Source organism: Maylandia zebra, linkage group LG2, assembly GCF_041146795.1.
Source record: "Maylandia zebra isolate NMK-2024a linkage group LG2, Mzebra_GT3a, whole genome shotgun sequence".
In the NCBI taxonomy this organism is placed as follows: Eukaryota; Metazoa; Chordata; class Actinopteri; order Cichliformes; family Cichlidae; genus Maylandia; species Maylandia zebra.
Window position 1 is genome coordinate 44,009,144 of NC_135168.1, and position 18,344 is coordinate 44,027,487.

Sequence of the window (18,344 nt, forward strand, 5' to 3'; positions counted from 1 at the left end):
GATAGTAACGATACCAACACTGGTTCTGGTATTGAAACGATACTAGCATGACTGTAACAATACTTTGCTTCTTTCAAGTTTAGTATGTAGCCCACTGAACTGTGTTAGTTATTTTACATCCCAGGTCTCCAAAAACCCAGTTTCAAAACACATGAAAAGCTGGTGAGTTGTGTTAACTAATTATTGTGGAAAGTAACAATCACAGTGATATAGCACTGATTAAAATGTGTTCAGAATTTGCAAATTGAGAATTCATCTCATAAGTCATGGCACACTACTCTCCCCCAATAAACTGCCTGAATAACTTAAAATTATTGGTACTGATATCTGCAATTCTGGCCCTGTATTTATTTGGTATTGGACTGATACCAAAATTTGTGATGTGGCACAGGACTACTGTGAATGAGGGGAAGTGTGAATGTTGAATGTTTTTGTTGAAATGTCCAGGCAAGTATATACATGTTTAATGTCAAGATCTATGTGTTTAAACAGCATCAATTAACACACACCGTCAGGTTTTTTATTTCTATATGATAACTCTTTATAATTAAACAATAAGAACAAGTATTCTGATGTCCTGTAAATATTTTGAAGTTATAATTAACTTTTTAACTTTAACTTTTTGTACAAAGTATCAGATCAGTATCGTCGATGCCACAATGAATTTTACTTGGTATCGGTTTGGAAAGGAAATCAATGGTATCACACATCAAGAGTATGAATGTGACCGTTTTGTATAACGTGAAATCTACTTTAAATTCCCCTAAAACACCCGGGCTAACCCTTGTTTCTTGTTCCTGAACAGAACGGTTTCTGTCATATTTCAGGCCGTTTCCAGAACAAAATGACTAGGTGTGCATCAAAAGTTAGTGAAAACCCAGAGCCTGTTCTAATAGTCGCCAAACCTCATCTTTATTGATATATAGTGAGGTATATTTGTACGCATCATTAAGAGTACAGAGGAGGTCGTCAGGTGGCATCTTCATGACATTTGGGTGGTGAGCGATAACCCTCTAAAGCCTGACCTGTGAAATAATTGCCAGAAAATTCTAATTTTTTAACTGTCTGATTAAAAATTAAATATTAACTTACATATATATCATTTGTATAATATTTGCTACTTTTTGTGTAATTAAAGATTTATTGTGCTATTTAATTTGTTTCTATTCAGGGGGGAATAACACTGATGATACAGACATCTGAAAAACGTACTAAATCTCATCAAATATGACATACTTGGTGTTATAGGGTTAAAAGTAAGAGGCTCAATGCCACAATGAAAAAAAAAACATAAAAAATGGTGAAGTTTCCTAATAATTAATTCCCCAGCAGCAGTCCTTGTAATGATTTGCTAATTTGCTCTCTTCACAGTATAAAGAAAAATAAAATGAAATCATTCTTATTAGAATTTATTAGAATATATTTTTGAGCAAAAATAAATTAAAAAGTCTGTTTTTTTTTGTATGTGTTTAAATGTTAGGCATTAATAGCATTGACAGCACTAATGCTTTTTCCTTTAATCTGTGTATTCATCCATGTGTTTATTAGCCTACATATAGGCTATATTTATAATTTGTGTCATTACTCCCACACAACTCTCTGGCTCAGTAGGCTGTTTATTTGTCTAGAGGCTGGAAGTCTGTTTAATCAGATTAAAAAAAATAACCAACTGAAGTTGGCTTTTTTATTTACACTTTATAAATATAGATATATAGTGTAAGAAATGAATTATCGCACAGTCAAAGGCCCTTGATTCATCCAGTTTCTCAAAAGCAAGCATCTAAAACCCAAAACTGCCTGCATGGCTGGATGCTGCTGCACGGAGCTGTTTTTGGTGAACTGATCCTTTAATGCAGTGTGGTTTAAATCCCAGCTGTGAAAGTAGCTTAAAGAGATACAAACTGTTCTAGAGGATTACAATAAAATTGTTTTTCTGAGCAGCAGTGAGAAACAGCTTCGCTGTGTGTGTGTGTGTGTGTGTGTGTGTGTGTGTGTGTGTGTGTGTGTGTGTGTGTGTTGGGGTGTCAGTCCTCGAGCTGTGGTGAGCCTCCCTCCCCCCTGAGTAAACTAGCCCCAGCATCTGTTAGTCTTTTCCACTTAACTACCCCTTGCTAAATCCAACCTGTACTTATCCCACGGTAGAGCGCCTTGCTCCGTCTCACATTGAGTCCCTCTGTCCTTGAGAAGGACGTCTGTTGTGGATGTCGACCCCTGCCCACACACACCCACAGACACACACGCACACACACACACACACCCTGCCTTTGACCTATAGAAAAAGAGTGTGAGTGCAGCACACCCCTACATTCATATATTCTGCTATTTTTGCCTCCGTGCAGCAAAATATGCCATGATTAATGGTTCTGCCTCTGGAAACGCTCGCTCACCCTCCGCGTGCTGACCAAAAAGTAAGAGAGCCTGTTAGAAAAGTAATTCATTCACACAAGCACCTTATGGTCTGAGCTCACATGACAGGTCTGGACGAGACTTTAGATTGAAGTCATTCCTATTTATTCCTGCCAGTTAAATTAAAACGCAGCTCTCGGGGCAACAGGGCACCATAAACACAAAATATAGAGTTATACAAGCAGCAGAGCGGCAACGAGACACAGGAGTAAACAGAAGATACCGATCTGTGGCCTCGGCATTATTGAAGCCATATTCGTCGAGCAGTCAAACTTGGAGAGCAGAGCTGTACTTGAGGCCCTGCTGGGACAAAACAGCTGTAAGGCCAAACCCACAGAGGCCTGGCTGTTCTGGTTTTTAACAGACGAGGGCGTCGTTTCTGTGCTTTCTTTCAATAACTGCACAGCAGGGTGGCTCAGTTCGACTTTCAGTCTGTCTGGTGTTGACTGTGGGAGTCATATTTATTACAACAGGAGTTTTTTGTGAAGTGGGCCACATTTTATAAAACAGAAGAAAAGATTTAGTAGCTATTTTTTCCCCTTGTAAGTAATCACTAAATCTACAGCTTTCACAACACTTTATCACCCTTGGATTAAAACAAATCCTCAACTAATACAAAGACTTACAATTAAAAAGTATTTAGTCTAAAACTAGGCTTAGGCTAAGACTAATTTTTAAAAACAGGGTTAAATCACATACGAAAATACAGCCTTTTAGCTGTGTGTTGTTTTTTTTTTTTTTTTAAATGTAGTTGAAATTTATTTTTCAAGTATTTATATGCAAAAGTTGATCTTTAAAAAAAATATGTTATCTTTCCTGTGGGTTTTGTTTTTTAAAAAGATGTTTGAAGATGTGATGCCCATCCTTCCACTGATACCATTTCTGATGAGGCTTCAGTGACCAGTAGATGGATCAACTGAAGGTCCAGCTACACCTTGCTTGTCCTGTGCCAGTTTTTTTGTTTGTTTTTGTTTCTTAAGAATATGGCGTTCAGATACTGTTTATCGGCTGTAGATAGAAAAATCTTTTTTCTTTCCTCAAAGATAAACTGCTGAGATATATTTTGGAATCACCTTGCTGGTGTAACAATCCCATCTTACGCCTGTCGAATTGTGTTATCTTTGGCATTTCTAATAAACTCAGCTGGAGGCATGGGAAGAAAGTATGTTAATAGCAGCCTGTCAGAAAAACACCAAGTACCTTAAAAAACAATTATTCTCTGAAAATGGTCAGGCCCTTGGAAGCAAAATATAAAGAAAAAAGGGATAGTTCAAGGCTTTTGCACAATGCTGTGCATAATTAATGTTTAGTTATGTACATATTTAGCATAAAGCCCAATAATATCCTTGCTGTCCACCTTCATTTTATTGTACAAAAAGAAAAAGTAATAAATAATTTAAAAAAGCATCCGTCCTCACTCAGGACTCATAATGACATTACTGCTGATGGCTCATAGTCAGCGCACCACTATGAGCCATCTACTTCCAGCTTTCTGTCAACAAGTGACAGAATATGTAGGAGCCTGAATTTGAGTGTAGACTCTGTCCGTTACTTATTTTGGCACTGGTGGAGGGCAAAATGCCATGATAGCCTCGTGTAGTAGTTCCTGCTTCTGAGTAAGCAGGAAGAGGCAATTTATCCCACATTCACCCAAAGCTGAGTTCATTCAGGACTTTCAGGTCAGGTCATTTCACATCTGCTGCTGCACAGTGCGCCAACTGTGTGCCCGTCTTATTCTGTCTGCAACGTGTGCTGAATATAATATAATGAACCTTTAGAGATTTACAGACAAGAAATTAACATATATTATGTAAGCGAATGAGAGCGCAGTCCATATGTAATGCAGTGTTTAAAAAAACACAGTCCTTCGTAAATTAAATTGGACGCTCATATTGATCATGACCAAAGTTTAAAATAATGAGGTCAGTGTATTTACTGTAGAACTAACTCTGTAAAACCTCATTCTCAGTTTTCTTCTGCTCTCTGTTTTGTATGACATCATTGAGAGCATCTCAGGCACACAGCTCGTGGTGTGAACACGGAAGCCCCACCCACCCGATATTCAAACCTTTTGTTTGTGAGCTGCGGTCAATCAGAAGAAAGTCGTCTTAAAGGAAGATGAACTAAAACTGATTTGTTTCAGACGGTGGATGAACTGAGGGTTCTGCACCAAAGCACAGTTTAAAATCGATAAGATAATTTTAATCTGTGAATTATATGAAGCTCTTCTAACAGATTCCAAGAATAAAAATATGGATCTTTTTTTTTCTGCACTTCTACTTTACGGCACGCCCATAGATCACCTGCCTGACATATGTACAGAGGCTGTGTCCTCACTGCTGTAGCCTGGGTGGTGATTCTGCCTAGAGCCATGTGCTGCGTATCATCTCACCATCCTGTCACTACCTAAAAAAGCCAGGATGGAAAAAATTTACTTCTAATATCCACGGTGATAATAAGAATGAAAAACTGGGTATATATCACCGTATGAGCAATGTAGGCACTGCACAATGTAAAGGCAATCTGTAGAGTTTATCTCTTTCACTTTCAGACACCAAAACACACTCTGGGTCCCTGTGAGGCTTTTAGTGTTAAACCACTAAGTGTTTTATTAATACATGTTCTAATTTGCAAATTTGTGATTAATAAAGTAGAAGACCCAAGTGTAAAAAGTTTAGTGACATTAAAAGTGAAAGAAAACTCCACAGTTACAGGATAAAGACTTAATGTCTGGTAACAGTGTGTAATAAAGGTCTCTTTAATGCGTCACTGTAAGATACATCTGAGATATCAACTGGCAAAAAAATGGGACATGAAAGGTTATTACACAGGATATAAAACTTGTTATTGTTCAGAAAAAGAATTAAACCTAAAAACTGTAGCTGTTAAGTGGAAAAGTGGACACAAGCAGAATATTACCAACAGTGATTTAAGGACACTTGATTGCAAAGTTGGTACGCAGCACAAACTTAACTTAAATAACTTTGGTGTGACTGTATCAGGTTTAATCATCTGATTTTCTTTTATAACCCTTTTTAAACACAAAATAGTCAGAAGATCCTTTAGTAGTCACTTTCCATCATCCCTAAAACGACTGACAACTTAAGGACCTGAATGACAGCACACCATGGTGCAATGGTGCAGTTCTGATGAAGAGTAATGGCCCTGCCGTGCTCTGAATCGGATGCGCTGTTGTTGTGGTTTTGGTTTTCCACCCACGGCAGGGTTTTCACCCGGGAATTTTCGTGGTGGTAAGCCACCCAGATCCTGGCGCATCTTGTCTTTTGATCAATTTAGTTAGCACATGACGACCTCACACACTTTAAATACATGTCGTTTACTGTTCAAAACACATCCCCGGATGTCTTTCCCTTTTAAGGCTGCATTTCATAAAAAGATTTTTTTCTTATGTTAACGGAAGTGGGTTTTTTTTCAGGCGAGGCAGCCGACAGCTTCTGTAAATTGCTGTGTGTAAACCCTGCACTGAATTTAAAGCTTATAGTCGCTCCTCAAAAGTTAGCCTCACAAAGCCAGATTAAATCTCAGATTTAATGTCAAGTCAGTGCCGAGAATCCACTGAGCTCAGCAGCTCAAAACAAAGCAGATAATTATGTTTAATGACATCTTGGTAATGATGTGACTCACTCAGTCCCGAACCTTGTTTATGAGAGGAGCGGTCCACTTAAAGTTGCACGATTAGCCTCACTGAAAGGCAGATTTATCTCTTTGTCAGAGCGTCCTGGAAACTCAAACCCATCTTATATCGTTTTAGTCACACAAAAGAAACAAAGCAATATTGGTGAGGTGGTTTTGTGAGGCTAACTATAAACACCAAAAAAAAAGAAAAGAAAAAACCCCCAGAACAACAGCTGCATTCATGAGGCGTGTTTCTTCTAGCTAGCAGCAGTGTAGAACCACAGCTGTGATGTCGGCTGCCACATCTGGTTTTTGTCAGAGTGCAGGAGCTGCATCTGTCTGGTTCTCAGGTAGAGACAGGTCTGAAAGAGAGGATGCTGGAGGTGGTGTTGGAGGATGGGATGGTGGCTGCATGTCACTGCTGGGCCTCCTCACCTGCAGCGAGCTCCACCTGTGTGATAGCTGTCTCCTCATGCTCTTCTTCTTAGGCTTTCGGGGCCGTCTCCTCTTCTCCTCGCTCGTGGACTGGGGGCGGTCGCTCAGGGTGTCTGAGGACTCGTCAATGTACGCCAAGTTCTCGCCGAAGAAGTCGAGCAGCTGGCAGCTTGGTGAGGGGGCTGTGGTGATGTCAGGGGAGGGAAGGAGGACTTCGGGTAGGGATGTGGGCACAGGGGAAGAGCGAGAAGAAGGACTAGGGTCAGGTGCCTGATTGTGGCTATTGTTTGGTGCAGATTCATAGTTCTCTGCTGGAATCAGTTCATCTTTCCTCTCTGATGTGTCCATATGTGCGAGTCTTACTGATCCCTCCTCCATGCTGCCGATGGTTTGGCACGGCTGGAACTTGTGGGGTGCCATGTAGGAGAAGGAGACTGAGGAGCCATCTGACCTGGAGTCGAATGCAGACTCTGATCCGGAGAGTGACCCTTCCTGCATACGTGCCCCTACAACATCCAGCTGTGAACCGGAGCGGGTTACGGGGACGGAGAATGAGCGGGACAGGTGGTGAGGAAATGACCTGCCCTGCCCTTGCAGAACCCCAGCAGGGTCAGCCCTGTACCCTGCTGCTGATATGGGGACCGTTCCCCCTCCAGCTGCACTCACCTGTGCCTTTGAGTTAGTTCCCCTCACCCCGGACGAATTGTCCTGCAGTTCACTCATGGAGCTCGACAGGCCAGCCCAGTGACTTGACAGATGTCCATTCTCAGGTCCCCCTCGCACCCAGTATCCCAGTGTACCCTGGGCTCCCCGGCGGATGCGTCGGCGCTCGCTACGTTTCCAGCGCCGCCGCTGCAGGAGGAAGGGGTCATTAAATTCCAGAGGATTTGGGATGCGGAAATCCTTGGACATGCTCTGCGTCCAGTCTGTTGCGTGGGCCCTCAGCTCCTCCATCTGACAGGGACACAGGTTAACATTAGCTTTACAACATAGAAGAACTGACACAAGTTTAGGTGTCTCTCAGATAACATTTCTGGAGTCTCCCACCTCAGCACGAGTCCTTTTAGACAGCACCCTCAGCCAGTTGCCTATCATGGTGAGGATGGAGGCAAAGTAGGCAAGACCAAACACGATCCACAACAACACCAGAAGCTTGAAGAAGCTGTTGTCTTCAGTACCTCCAACTCCATGCAGAGAAAGTTGATTTAATTTTTAATGTGATGTTCCAGTGAACCTCACAGAACAGAAATGACAGAAAGAGGCAGTCCTGTACAAAGTTGACCATTCATCATTAAATAAACCTCAGCGGGGGGGAGACTACAGCTGTAACTTTGTGGGTGGATAGATAAACCTCGTTTTTGGGTTATTTGTATATAAATGTCATATAAATTGTGAGTGAGTGATATGTTCAGGCTGTTTGACCTCTGACAGAAACAGACCACAACCCAAATATATGCAGTTTATCATGAGAATAACGAAGAAAAGAGCAGAAAAACAATTCATATTTGTGTTAATTAGAGGTTTCATATAAAAGGGCACGGAGGTGCCTAGGTCGCGGCGTTCTGAAGTTATTGCATTCACATTTTTTTCAGAAAACTTGCCCTGTTATTCAAATTTGTTCCGTCAATACAACTATGATATCAATTTGAAATGCCTACATCATCTAACTTGAGGTATCGCATTCACAAACTTGGGTGTCCACACCGCCCAGGTGACGAGAATACCCCATCAGACTTTCAAGGCAGAGGGCTAAAAAGCACTCCCTCAGCAGAGGATCACACTTACAGACTGTCATTTGGAAAAGGATCTGTGAAAATGCCCATAACACCACCATTAAACTGAAACACTGAACATAATCTGCTCTAGACCAGGTTACATGTTCAGCGTATGTTGCTACAACTTCACCAGGTAAAAAAACGAACAACCATCAACTTGTTGTCCATATTGATTAAAATGTGTGTGTGTTTGGTCTGTACCTGGTACATAGTCTCCAAAGCCAACAGTGGTAAGCGTGATGACCACAAAATAGAGCGACTCCAAGAACTTCCAGTTTTCCACTTTCTGAAACACGACTGTCGGCACAGCGAGGAAGATCAGACAGCCAATTAGGATGGAGAGAACTGCTGAGGTGACACGCACAGTCGTGGGCCTGACCTTGCGTTTCTATCAGAGAGAAAGATAGAAGCCAATACAGATGCAGAATAAATCAAGATCAACACAGCTATACATGTAACAAAAAAGTGCAAGAATTAAACTAGATTAAACCAAAAAGGAAAAAGAATTGTCTGGATTCAGGCTGAATGTTGAGATTTGTCAGCTTTTTATTGGTCCACACTGGCATCTTCATCACATGTCTGCATCTCAGGATTATTTTCTTTCTTTATACTAAAGTCATGGACTGAAGATGTAACAGTGGGGCAGCTTTAATACCCATCTGTTTGAAAAGTCCTGAAAGAATAAACAAGTACAACATGACTTGACTATGGTGACCATGATACTCTTGAATAAGGCTGCTGTCCGGTTGCTCTAAGCTGTGGCTAAAGTGCTGATTCAGCTGATCTGACTCTAATGCGGGTTTTATATGAAAATTCACTTACAAAGACAGTTTTTGTGATTTTTATTTTATTTTTTGTGGAGAAATAAGGTTCCAAGAACAGCTTTATTTAGTAGTTCAGCTTTTCTGGTAGGACTCTGCAGCCCAACTGACAAACATAATCTCTGCCTGGGTTCCCTGCCTAGTCGGACATGTACAAAGCAGCTCATTTAGGAGCTGCCAAAATCAGATGCCCAAACTGGCTCCTTTCGATGTTAAGGACTCTATTCTGAGCTTCTACCAAGTGACCAAGCTCTTCACTTTATCTGTAAGGCTGAGCCCAGACATTTGGTTCTTGCATGGTTCTAACTTGCAACTTAGAGAGAACCAAACAGTTTACTGCGTAGAGCACTGATAAGAAGTCTGTGCCTTGTAGGTTTAAAGCTGTTTACTCCTAAGTTTTGGCTGATGGGCAGGACAGACCATTCTCACCAGGAAGAGGGTCTCAATCTTGGCCACAGCTCTCCGCAGCACCGTGCCCATGTGGTCGCCCACTCCAGCGAGAAGTATGCCAAACATGGGGATGCCAACCAAAGCGTAGCACACGCAGAACAACTGGCCGTAAGGCGTCCGAGGTGAGAGGTTCCCAAAGCCTGTTTGAAGGATTAATCAAAAAGACATGACGCTAGTTATAAAAGCTGACATGCACAAACAATTTAAAGAGGGACCTTGTGTAATTATTTTAATTAGTAGGGCGTATTAGAAAATATTCATCAGCTGTGACTCTACAATTCATGAATACTTTGTTGACCAGAAAAATAAAGCTACAGTTTGATCACATTTTAAGTAGCGTGTCTTTGAAACAAGGACATAAATAAGCTCTAGTGTGACATTTATCAAGCCATAAAAACACCTGCAGGCTAAATCCTTGCAAATTTAGATACCAAACTACATTTAAATGCTTCAGTGAAAATAATGCAGGTAACACTTTCTCAGAAAAGAGAATCTCAACAGTGCATCAGGTGGATCATTTTGTCACTCAGAGAGCAATGTTTCCCCTGCAGGTGAGCTCTGTCACTTACCTATGGTGGTGATGATGGTGCCACAGAAGAAGCAGGCAGACGCGATGTCCCAGCGAGTGGTCAAGTTGGCAGGAACTCTGCTCACATTCAGGCCTGCCTCGACTGCAGACATCAAACCCTGAAGGAATTTAATTTTTCATCCAAGTTTTATCTATTTGTTCATTTTATTTACTCACATTATGGGTGTATTTATAATGCATGGACCTCGTAGCGTACATAAAGAACGATATTAAGTAAAATCTGGAAAATAAAAGCAGCACGTGGTAAACAGTAGGAACTTAAAGAGAATATCTCTGTGCTACAGAATACCTTGGCCTGAGAGGTGTGTGTGTGTGTGTGTGTGTGTGTGTGTGTGTGTGTGTGTGTGTGTGTGTGTGTGTGTGTGTGTGTGTGTATATATATATATTTATTTATTTATTTATTAGGGGTGCAACGATACTCGTATCGATATTGAACCGTTCGATACAGTGCTTTCAGTTCGGTACGCATATGTATCGAACAATACAAATTTTTAAATTTATTTTATCAACTTTCCTTCTGACAATGCTGTCTGTGTTGAGCGCAGGGCAAGCTAGCGAGACAGAAGTTAAGCAAATTGAACCTCCCCCACCCTCATTCAGATCTGGCGTTTGGAACTATTTTGGTTTTCATGTGACGTATGACCCTGAAGGTAAGCGAGTCACGGACTAAAGTAAAACAGTATGTTGGATGTGCCATGCAATGCTCAATTACATGGGTGGGAACTAGTGTGTTAGCGCAGTTAGCTCGTTAACGTGTTGGCCGTCTAGCCCCATGCACGGGGCGATCGGCGGTAGCTCGTTAACGGAGATTTGCCATGTTGTGGTGTTAAGGTCATTTCAACGAGATTAACCTGAAAGCACTAGTGGGAACACAACGAATATGACTGCACATTTACGCCGACATCATCCTAGTGCAAAGACAAAAACAACAAGCATGCTACTAACTTTAGCCGAGTCATTTAGACAGCTGTTAGCACATGATTCTCCTTATGCTGCTGAGAATGTAACCCAGAAGAAGCGGATAGTATAGCTTTTATTTTGGAAAGAGCCATTTCTCTGTAATAAACTCTCTTTTCCAAAGATGCATGATTCCTCAATCAGATACAGGGCTTGCAATATCGCTAGCCTGACGTCCTGGGGCTAGCGATTTTTTCAGTCGGGCTACCAAAATCTATCTCTTCCCTGCCCGTCGGGCTATTGTAGGAAGGAAAAATATATGTCAATGCTTTTGCATTCTTTCAGAAATGTAGCTGGGTAATTATGTCATTGGCATCGGTGAGCCACTGTCAATATGTGACATATTGAAATCGCGTTTGAATTTGCGCTTGTTTTTTTGCTTTCACTTTGCAATCGTGCGAACTGTGTATAGAGAGCGACAGCACTGATCTGTGAGTGATGATAATTTGTGCACCAATTCCTCTGACATCGTCTTATTAATCGTTAGCTTACTATGCAAACATGACAAGTGAAATCTCCCGCAGCTTAAACATGTGAGAGGTTGATCGCGCAGAGAATCGCTGAGCTTATGTGAGTGCGGCAGGATATATATTTCACTACGATGACCTGGATGACTGAGAACCTTCACAGACAGATATATATTTTAGTTCTGCTGAGCCAAATAAGACAGGTCAGGGTGAAGAAGTGACAGCCAAAGAAAAGCTTACCACAAAACGGAGAAGTTATGACAAATCAGACTATAAGGCAAAAAGAAAGTGCAGCTTTATGGTTTCATGGACAAAAGAATTTCTGTGGCTGCAATATGACAAGCTAAATAACCAGGGCTGCACATAAGTGGTCCGCAGGTGCGCATTCGCTGTCAAAATAAAAAACACGCACAAGGGTTAGGGTTAAATTTAAAAACTGTACTTTTGAGTTAAAATATATATTTATAATTTTAATAAATGACAAATTAAAAAGGCATGAACATTTTTTTTGTATCGAAAAAATATCGAACCGTGACACCAAAGTATCGAACCGAACCGTGAATTTTGTGTATCGTTGCACCCCTAATATATTATTTTTATATATATATATATATATATATATATATATATATATATAAAAACATGACATTAACGCCATAATAAGGCAAATCTCCACGGATGGCCCCGTGCGTGGGGCTGGATGGCGTCAACACCTTAACGAGCTAACTGGCTAACGCACTAGTTCCCACCAATTGAGCATTGCGTGGCACATCCGACATACTGTTTTACTTTTGTCCATGAGGCGCTTACCATCAGGGTCATGCTTCACATGAAAACCGAGATAGTTCCAAACGCCAGATCTGAATGAGGGTGGTGGAGGTTCAATTTCGGGTAGCGTTGAGGCAGTTCTGTCTCGCTAGCTTGCGCTCTGCTCAGTGGATCTGCGCTCGACAGTGCAGCCTAGGCGGAGTAGTCACGCAGATCCACTGAGCGCTCAACACAGACAGCATCGTCAGAAGGAAAGTTGATAAAATAAAAAATTTTGTATTGTTCGATACATATGCATACCGAACCGAAAGCACTGTATCAAACGGTTCAATATCGATAGAGTATTGTTGCACCCCATATATCCTGCTGTTCAAACCTTCTGTTTCCCTTCTGTCCAAGGGACAGCCAATCAGAAAAAAGATCGTTAAAAGGACGTGTTTCAACACCTTGTTTAATGTGAGATTAAGAAAAATACATGTAGTCTGGAGGATTATGTTCCACTCGAATTCAGACTTTGTGAAGCTCAATTTCAAATTAAAACATTCAAGTTACAAAAGCCCATCTGGTTTGAGCGATAATGTTACTACAGCAATTTGGTTATTTACATTTACATTCAGCATCTTTAATTTGCTGTTAATCTAATACAGACTGGAAGCTTCGGCCTTCTGACGGCACACTTCTAAATATTTACTCACTAATGTTATACAGTGTGCACTTTAAAACAGCTCAACTGTGCTGACATAACTTCATTTACATGGAAACAAATCGAGTAAGCCTAAAAAATATAAATACTTCAGTGCTACTTACTTTGACCACCTATCCCACACAGGTGATATGACCCCAGATATTTCTGTTTTGTTTTTTCCTATTTCCGTTTTTCCTAATTCCGTTGTGTTTTGTGAGCTTTTGCAGCATTTTTCTTATTGCTGGTGTTTACTTAAGTTGCAGTCCATTTGGCCTCTCAGGGCCACCGTAAATAAACCATATTTTAAAGCTGCTTCAGAGTGTGAGTGGGATAATAGTGACGTACTGTGTCCACTGATACCTGTACAAGCTCGTGAAAGTCCGACTCGGTGACGCAGTAGTTTTTCATGAGGAATTCTTTCTTGGTTTCAAGCAGCTTTTCATGTGCCAAGGTCTCTGTGGGCTTTTCCAGGGTGACAAAAACAAACGCTCCCATCACCAGGTACAACATGACTCCCACCAGCAGGGTGGTGAGGGTAGTGCACCGCATTTTCTCCCCGCCTTTCTCCCTGCCCCTCCAGGGTTAAAGGGTCTCAGCTCACAGGTCCAGATCTGGTTGGGATCTCAGTCAGGATACAACTGGCCATAAACAGGAAGTTCCTTTAGAGAGGTGCTACATGTGCAAGCACGGAAATATCTTTTATAAAAAATAAAAAAAAAAAAAAAAAAAAAGCACCACAAGTGTTCTTGGAAGGCATCTGTGCATCAGGCCCAAACCTGAGAGTCACTGACACCAAACGTGACAAACTACTAACATGGTGGAAAATAATGACAAGCACTTTAATTTAGTGAGACTTTCATGGCTTGATTAGTATGACTGTTATTAGACAGGTGATTGAGTGAATCCAGGTTGTAAAGTGTTTACTCTTACAGTTGGCACACAGTGTGGATGTTTCAGAGCTGTTGCACAAAACGTTTTCTGCATTAAAGGTGGGTCCTTAAGCCACACTGCATGTACACTGAGCGACTCGCTGGTCTTTTAATTAACATTCAACTAGTCCAGATTGTCCAAAAGCAGAGCTGTCACTGATGCGATAGCTATTGTAAGAGGTATACGTGACAAACAAGCCGTCCTCTTTCAAGTTTACAGTGTTATAAGACTTCAGATGTTCGTGTCGGTGGGTACTTCCCAACGTTATACAAGATTTTATCACAAAATTGTTCTTTAAAAGCTTTTTGCATGAAACAGACTGGATTTTTGTTTTTTTTGCCCTCGTTTCTCAAGCCCTCAGGTAAGATTAAAAGGTGAGGCACAAAAGAGCATTCATGATGTTGCACTTTGAGAAATAGCATGCAATCTGTTACAAGGCCAGCTGATGAAAATGACACACCATAGACCAACATTTACTTGCCAATTGATTCTGGATTTTTTTTTTCAGCATACATGTAAAAAGTAAATGAGATAAATATAAATATAAGCCCTAATTTCAAGTCACAGAGATGCCTGTCCAGCTGTTTCCTCAGGTTACACTGAGGAAAGAGGCAGGTAAAATCAGTAGACTGACAACTTTGCTTAGACAAAGATCATTTCCACTGACGCAGTGTGAGATGTTACTGACGTTGGGACTTGTTTAACTTGGAGTGTGACAAGAGACACTCGTAAAAACAAACCATATCTTAAACCCAAATCGAGATGTGGTTCTTTGAAATGGAAAAAAGGTGCTGCGCTTTAAGAAATGCATCCAGCGTGATCATAGTCTAATACAGCAACAGCGATACTATCCTATTGAAAGGAGCTATTCAAAATGCTTTCTGTAGTGTCCATGATAATGAATGTTTTATAATTGAGAAAAATAAAGAAGACAGTACCTTAACTCACTGGAGTCAGGAGCTCATCCCATGTTAAAACTCTAGAAATCAGCTGATAGAGAAATATCGAAACTCCTTCTTTTTCTTCCTCTTCTGCTCGCTCTGCGATGCCTCCAACGTCAGGGTTCAGGAACGGATGATTGCGTGTCCATTTCCTTCCCCTTCAAGCCATTTGAACACTTTCAGGTGCACAGAAGTACAGACTAGTTCAGGTCAAAAACAATCAAGTATCTAAAGTGTAAATCTATCAGAGTAGTTCCAAACTGGCGTATCTCCTCAATTCTTTTTCAGCAGGGTATGGGTGGCATTAAATAAATGTTCTCATTGCAGGGTGTTTGTCATAATATCTGGAAAAAACTGACACACACCAGGCCACCCTGTCAGTGGGTGCACAAATGATTACACTTTGCCAGAACTCCAAACATACATCTTGACATTAATCGAAAACATGGTTAGGTCTTATCTTCATTTGGCTACTTTGAACCGTGTTTACCTTTGAGTCGGATACCCAGAAAAACAGGACTGGGATTTAGGAGCTTCATGCTTTGGGTCGACTGGCCCCGGTCGTCTCCACGTGGACCTTGACAGTGTTCTGAGATTTCCCAGAGTTTGGCCAACTGTTAGCATTCTGCGCTAATGGACTGCTGGCTTTGGTTTGTGTGGACAGTCTAAATCTCTGTCCGTGGCGTCAGCACTGGCAGATTATTAGTTATCACAGTCTAAACCTACACAGGCATATTTTTATATTTTGCTAAGATGTGAAGGGAGGGCGACGGAGAAAGAGACTGCATGCGTCTGACAGACTGTGATCTAATCCCAAGTTAAACAATGCTGCAGGTGGGGTAATAAATCATACACAGAGCTGTTTGGAAAGAGGCACAAAGCTGGAACAAGATGTGTACATGCTGTTCTTCGGTTTGCATGTAAGGCAGGTGTATAAAAGAAATCCAACCCAGGAATGTCAAACTTACTTCACATCATTGGCCACATACAGCTCACTTTGATGTGAAGTGGGTTGAACCACTTAAACTACATGGTAAACATGTAAAGTTATAGAAAAGGTTTTAGTGCTTAATTGCTGTACTGTAAGTATAATTTAGAATATAAGGTTTTCATGAATTCATTTCCTTGTACTTTGGTGTTGTATGGATGGCAATGCGGGGTCTTAAGCAATAGGAAAAGCTGTAAAACTTAAAATATAGTTAAAAAGTTCAAAATCCATGCACTCCACATTTTCTAAGCTGTCCAGTATTGGAGTCATTGCCATTTGACATTATGTTTGACACCCCTAGTCTAACCAAACAGGGTTAAACTAAAGTACTGGTCCTCAAACTCTACTCAAAAATGCTGTCTCTCACCAACAATAAAAATAATCCAAATACTTCCAATTTAAAAATGCTGTTATAGCATGACCTTGCCCACTACTGAGCCCACAGGTTCACAGCTTTAAGAAACAAGGCACTACAGAATGTGATTGGTCATGACTTCGGCTTTGTCCTGCAGATCCTCTTTTAACAGCTACAAATTCTCGCTTTATATCTTTCTCCACTCAAACACATTTAGTTAACTTTGGAGGTTTGAGCTCCAGTTTGCAGGATAATCTACGTGCATCTTTTTCTGTGTGCTCCACCTGAATCTCAGTTTAACACATAGCAAGGATTTTGAGAGTTTAGAAAACAGGGTGCAGAATGAAACTTACAAATCCAAGATGTAAACTAGAAACTTTTAGTGAAGCTGGAGACCTCTGTCACACTATAAAATGAACAACACTTTGCACCGTAAAAATATTCAAGTATAAATTCTCATCATCAAGTAGTTCATAAAGAAACCTCTTACTGGAGTTTCTGAGACTAAGTATTAATAGTCCTAAAATAAGTCTATTTGGTTTTTTAAGGATTCGTAACGGTTTGTCAGGGTCAGGAGTTGTATCTCTCAAGGGTTTAACCGATCCAAAACATTAATAACATCACACTGTACAAAAACATGCCATCCATTTCTTTGTTTGAAAGACTTCAGGGTGTTTATTCATAGTTTGTTTAACATAAAATATGAGTGTTTATTCACTGATGCTATCACTGCTTTAGTTTGTCACACAGAAGAGTTGCCACTTTGGAAAGGTTTTTTTAAGAAAACATATATATATAAGGGAAAAAAATCCAGATTTTGTGATCACTGGGTTGTATTAAAATAACTACAGCAGCGGAGTCTGTAAAACCCTAAAAAAGGACACAGCAAAGATGATGCTAACAAGACACTGGGGCTTTGGTGACTGTATTATTTGTACTGCATGAAATTAACACAAAAAAGGACAATCTATCAACACAAGTATCTGCCACAGCTGGAGAAACAAAGATGTTTTCTCACCCATAAACCTGAATCAGCCTCCAGAGATGAATAGGATTGTCTGTGGGTAAGACTGTAGTATCTGCTAAAGAATTTACAGTGTGAGGAGAATATAAAGCTCCTTTAGATGTAATTACCCCCCTAAAGAATTTCCCTTTTTTAAAGTGAGCCAACACTGACGTCAGAAGGAGATCACAGGGTACGACTCTGGATCTCTGGTTTCATGCTCTGGGAAAAAATGATCCACAGAAATAATGACAGGACTGTTTGGGGCTAGAGAAGCGGCATTAAAAAAAGATAAACTGCCTGACATTTTGCTTTGAGGCAACAAATCTAAGAAAGAATATTTCCAATGAAATGCTTAGCAAACAGTGTAAACGCACATGCAGGAACACTGATGCATAAATCTCAAGAGTGACTTTTGCTGTTAAATTACTATTGTGTCTGTAGTGTCAGCGTTTAGACCACATAAGCTGGAGCAGGAGGACTGATCATCTCTTTTTAAAATCAGTGTGACAGTCTATACATGTAAACCGACTTTTAAACCACACACTAAATGACAAACCTAAAATCAACAGACCAGTCTCTCCTCAAAAAGCACTAACATTATAGCTCACAGTTCGTCCCCTGAAAGACACTGCTGCACATCTTACCTTCAGTTTGGAGAAATGTTGCTGTCCAAGTTCATGCAGCACAAGTTGTTTCACTTCAGCACTGAAGGAGCTGTGTGTGTGTATGTGTGTGTGTTGTGAGAAGGCACTTGTGCATGTGTGTTTTCTCCTTGGAAGGTGTTTCCCCATTCTCGTGACTCTACATCACTCTGACAGAGGACAGCAGATTGTATGAGGAGGAGGAGGAGAAGGGGAAGATAAAGGGGCAAGGCGTGAGAGTGGATGAGGAGTCTATTACAGTGCTACGAGTGTGATTAAGTGCCGTCAGCGCAGAGGAAGAGCAGAGGGCCCGGAGTTTCCTGAGCTGGATCTGGGTGGGGGCGGGGAGGTTCGGCTCTCTGATTCCTTCATCTCGCCATTCTCCGTCTTTTTAAGAAGCAAAGAGACACTTGTTTCTTCACAGTCAGTTACTGCAGACACAGTTTTTCATTCACTAGGGGCAGAATTGCATCATTAAACAACACAGGCTCTAA

General features: G+C 40.9%; 1 protein-coding gene across 3 annotated transcripts; it reads right to left on the reverse strand.

Moving 5' to 3' along the window:
• Window positions 1-5,148: 5,148 nt before the first annotated feature.
• On the reverse strand, window positions 5,149-18,231 carry kcnk4a (potassium channel, subfamily K, member 4a). Of its 3 annotated transcripts, none has more exons than XM_004545586.4 (8): window positions 17,854-18,231; window positions 14,858-15,036; window positions 13,350-13,627; window positions 10,093-10,210; window positions 9,503-9,663; window positions 8,454-8,640; window positions 7,525-7,661; window positions 5,149-7,431 (listed from the first exon to the last, which is right to left on the reverse strand). In XM_004545586.4, exons 3-8 carry the CDS (start codon window positions 13,536-13,538, stop codon window positions 6,358-6,360), a joined length of 1,866 nt encoding a protein of 621 aa, XP_004545643.3. In that variant the 5' UTR covers window positions 13,539-13,627; window positions 14,858-15,036; window positions 17,854-18,231; the 3' UTR covers window positions 5,149-6,357. The 3 variants fall into 3 exon arrangements, with proteins under 3 accessions (XP_004545643.3, XP_012773106.3, XP_076730933.1); XM_012917652.4 differs by having other exon boundaries at window positions 9,494-9,663; XM_076874818.1 differs by lacking the exon at window positions 17,854-18,231 and having other exon boundaries at window positions 9,494-9,663; window positions 14,858-15,178.
• Window positions 18,232-18,344: the final 113 nt, after the last annotated feature.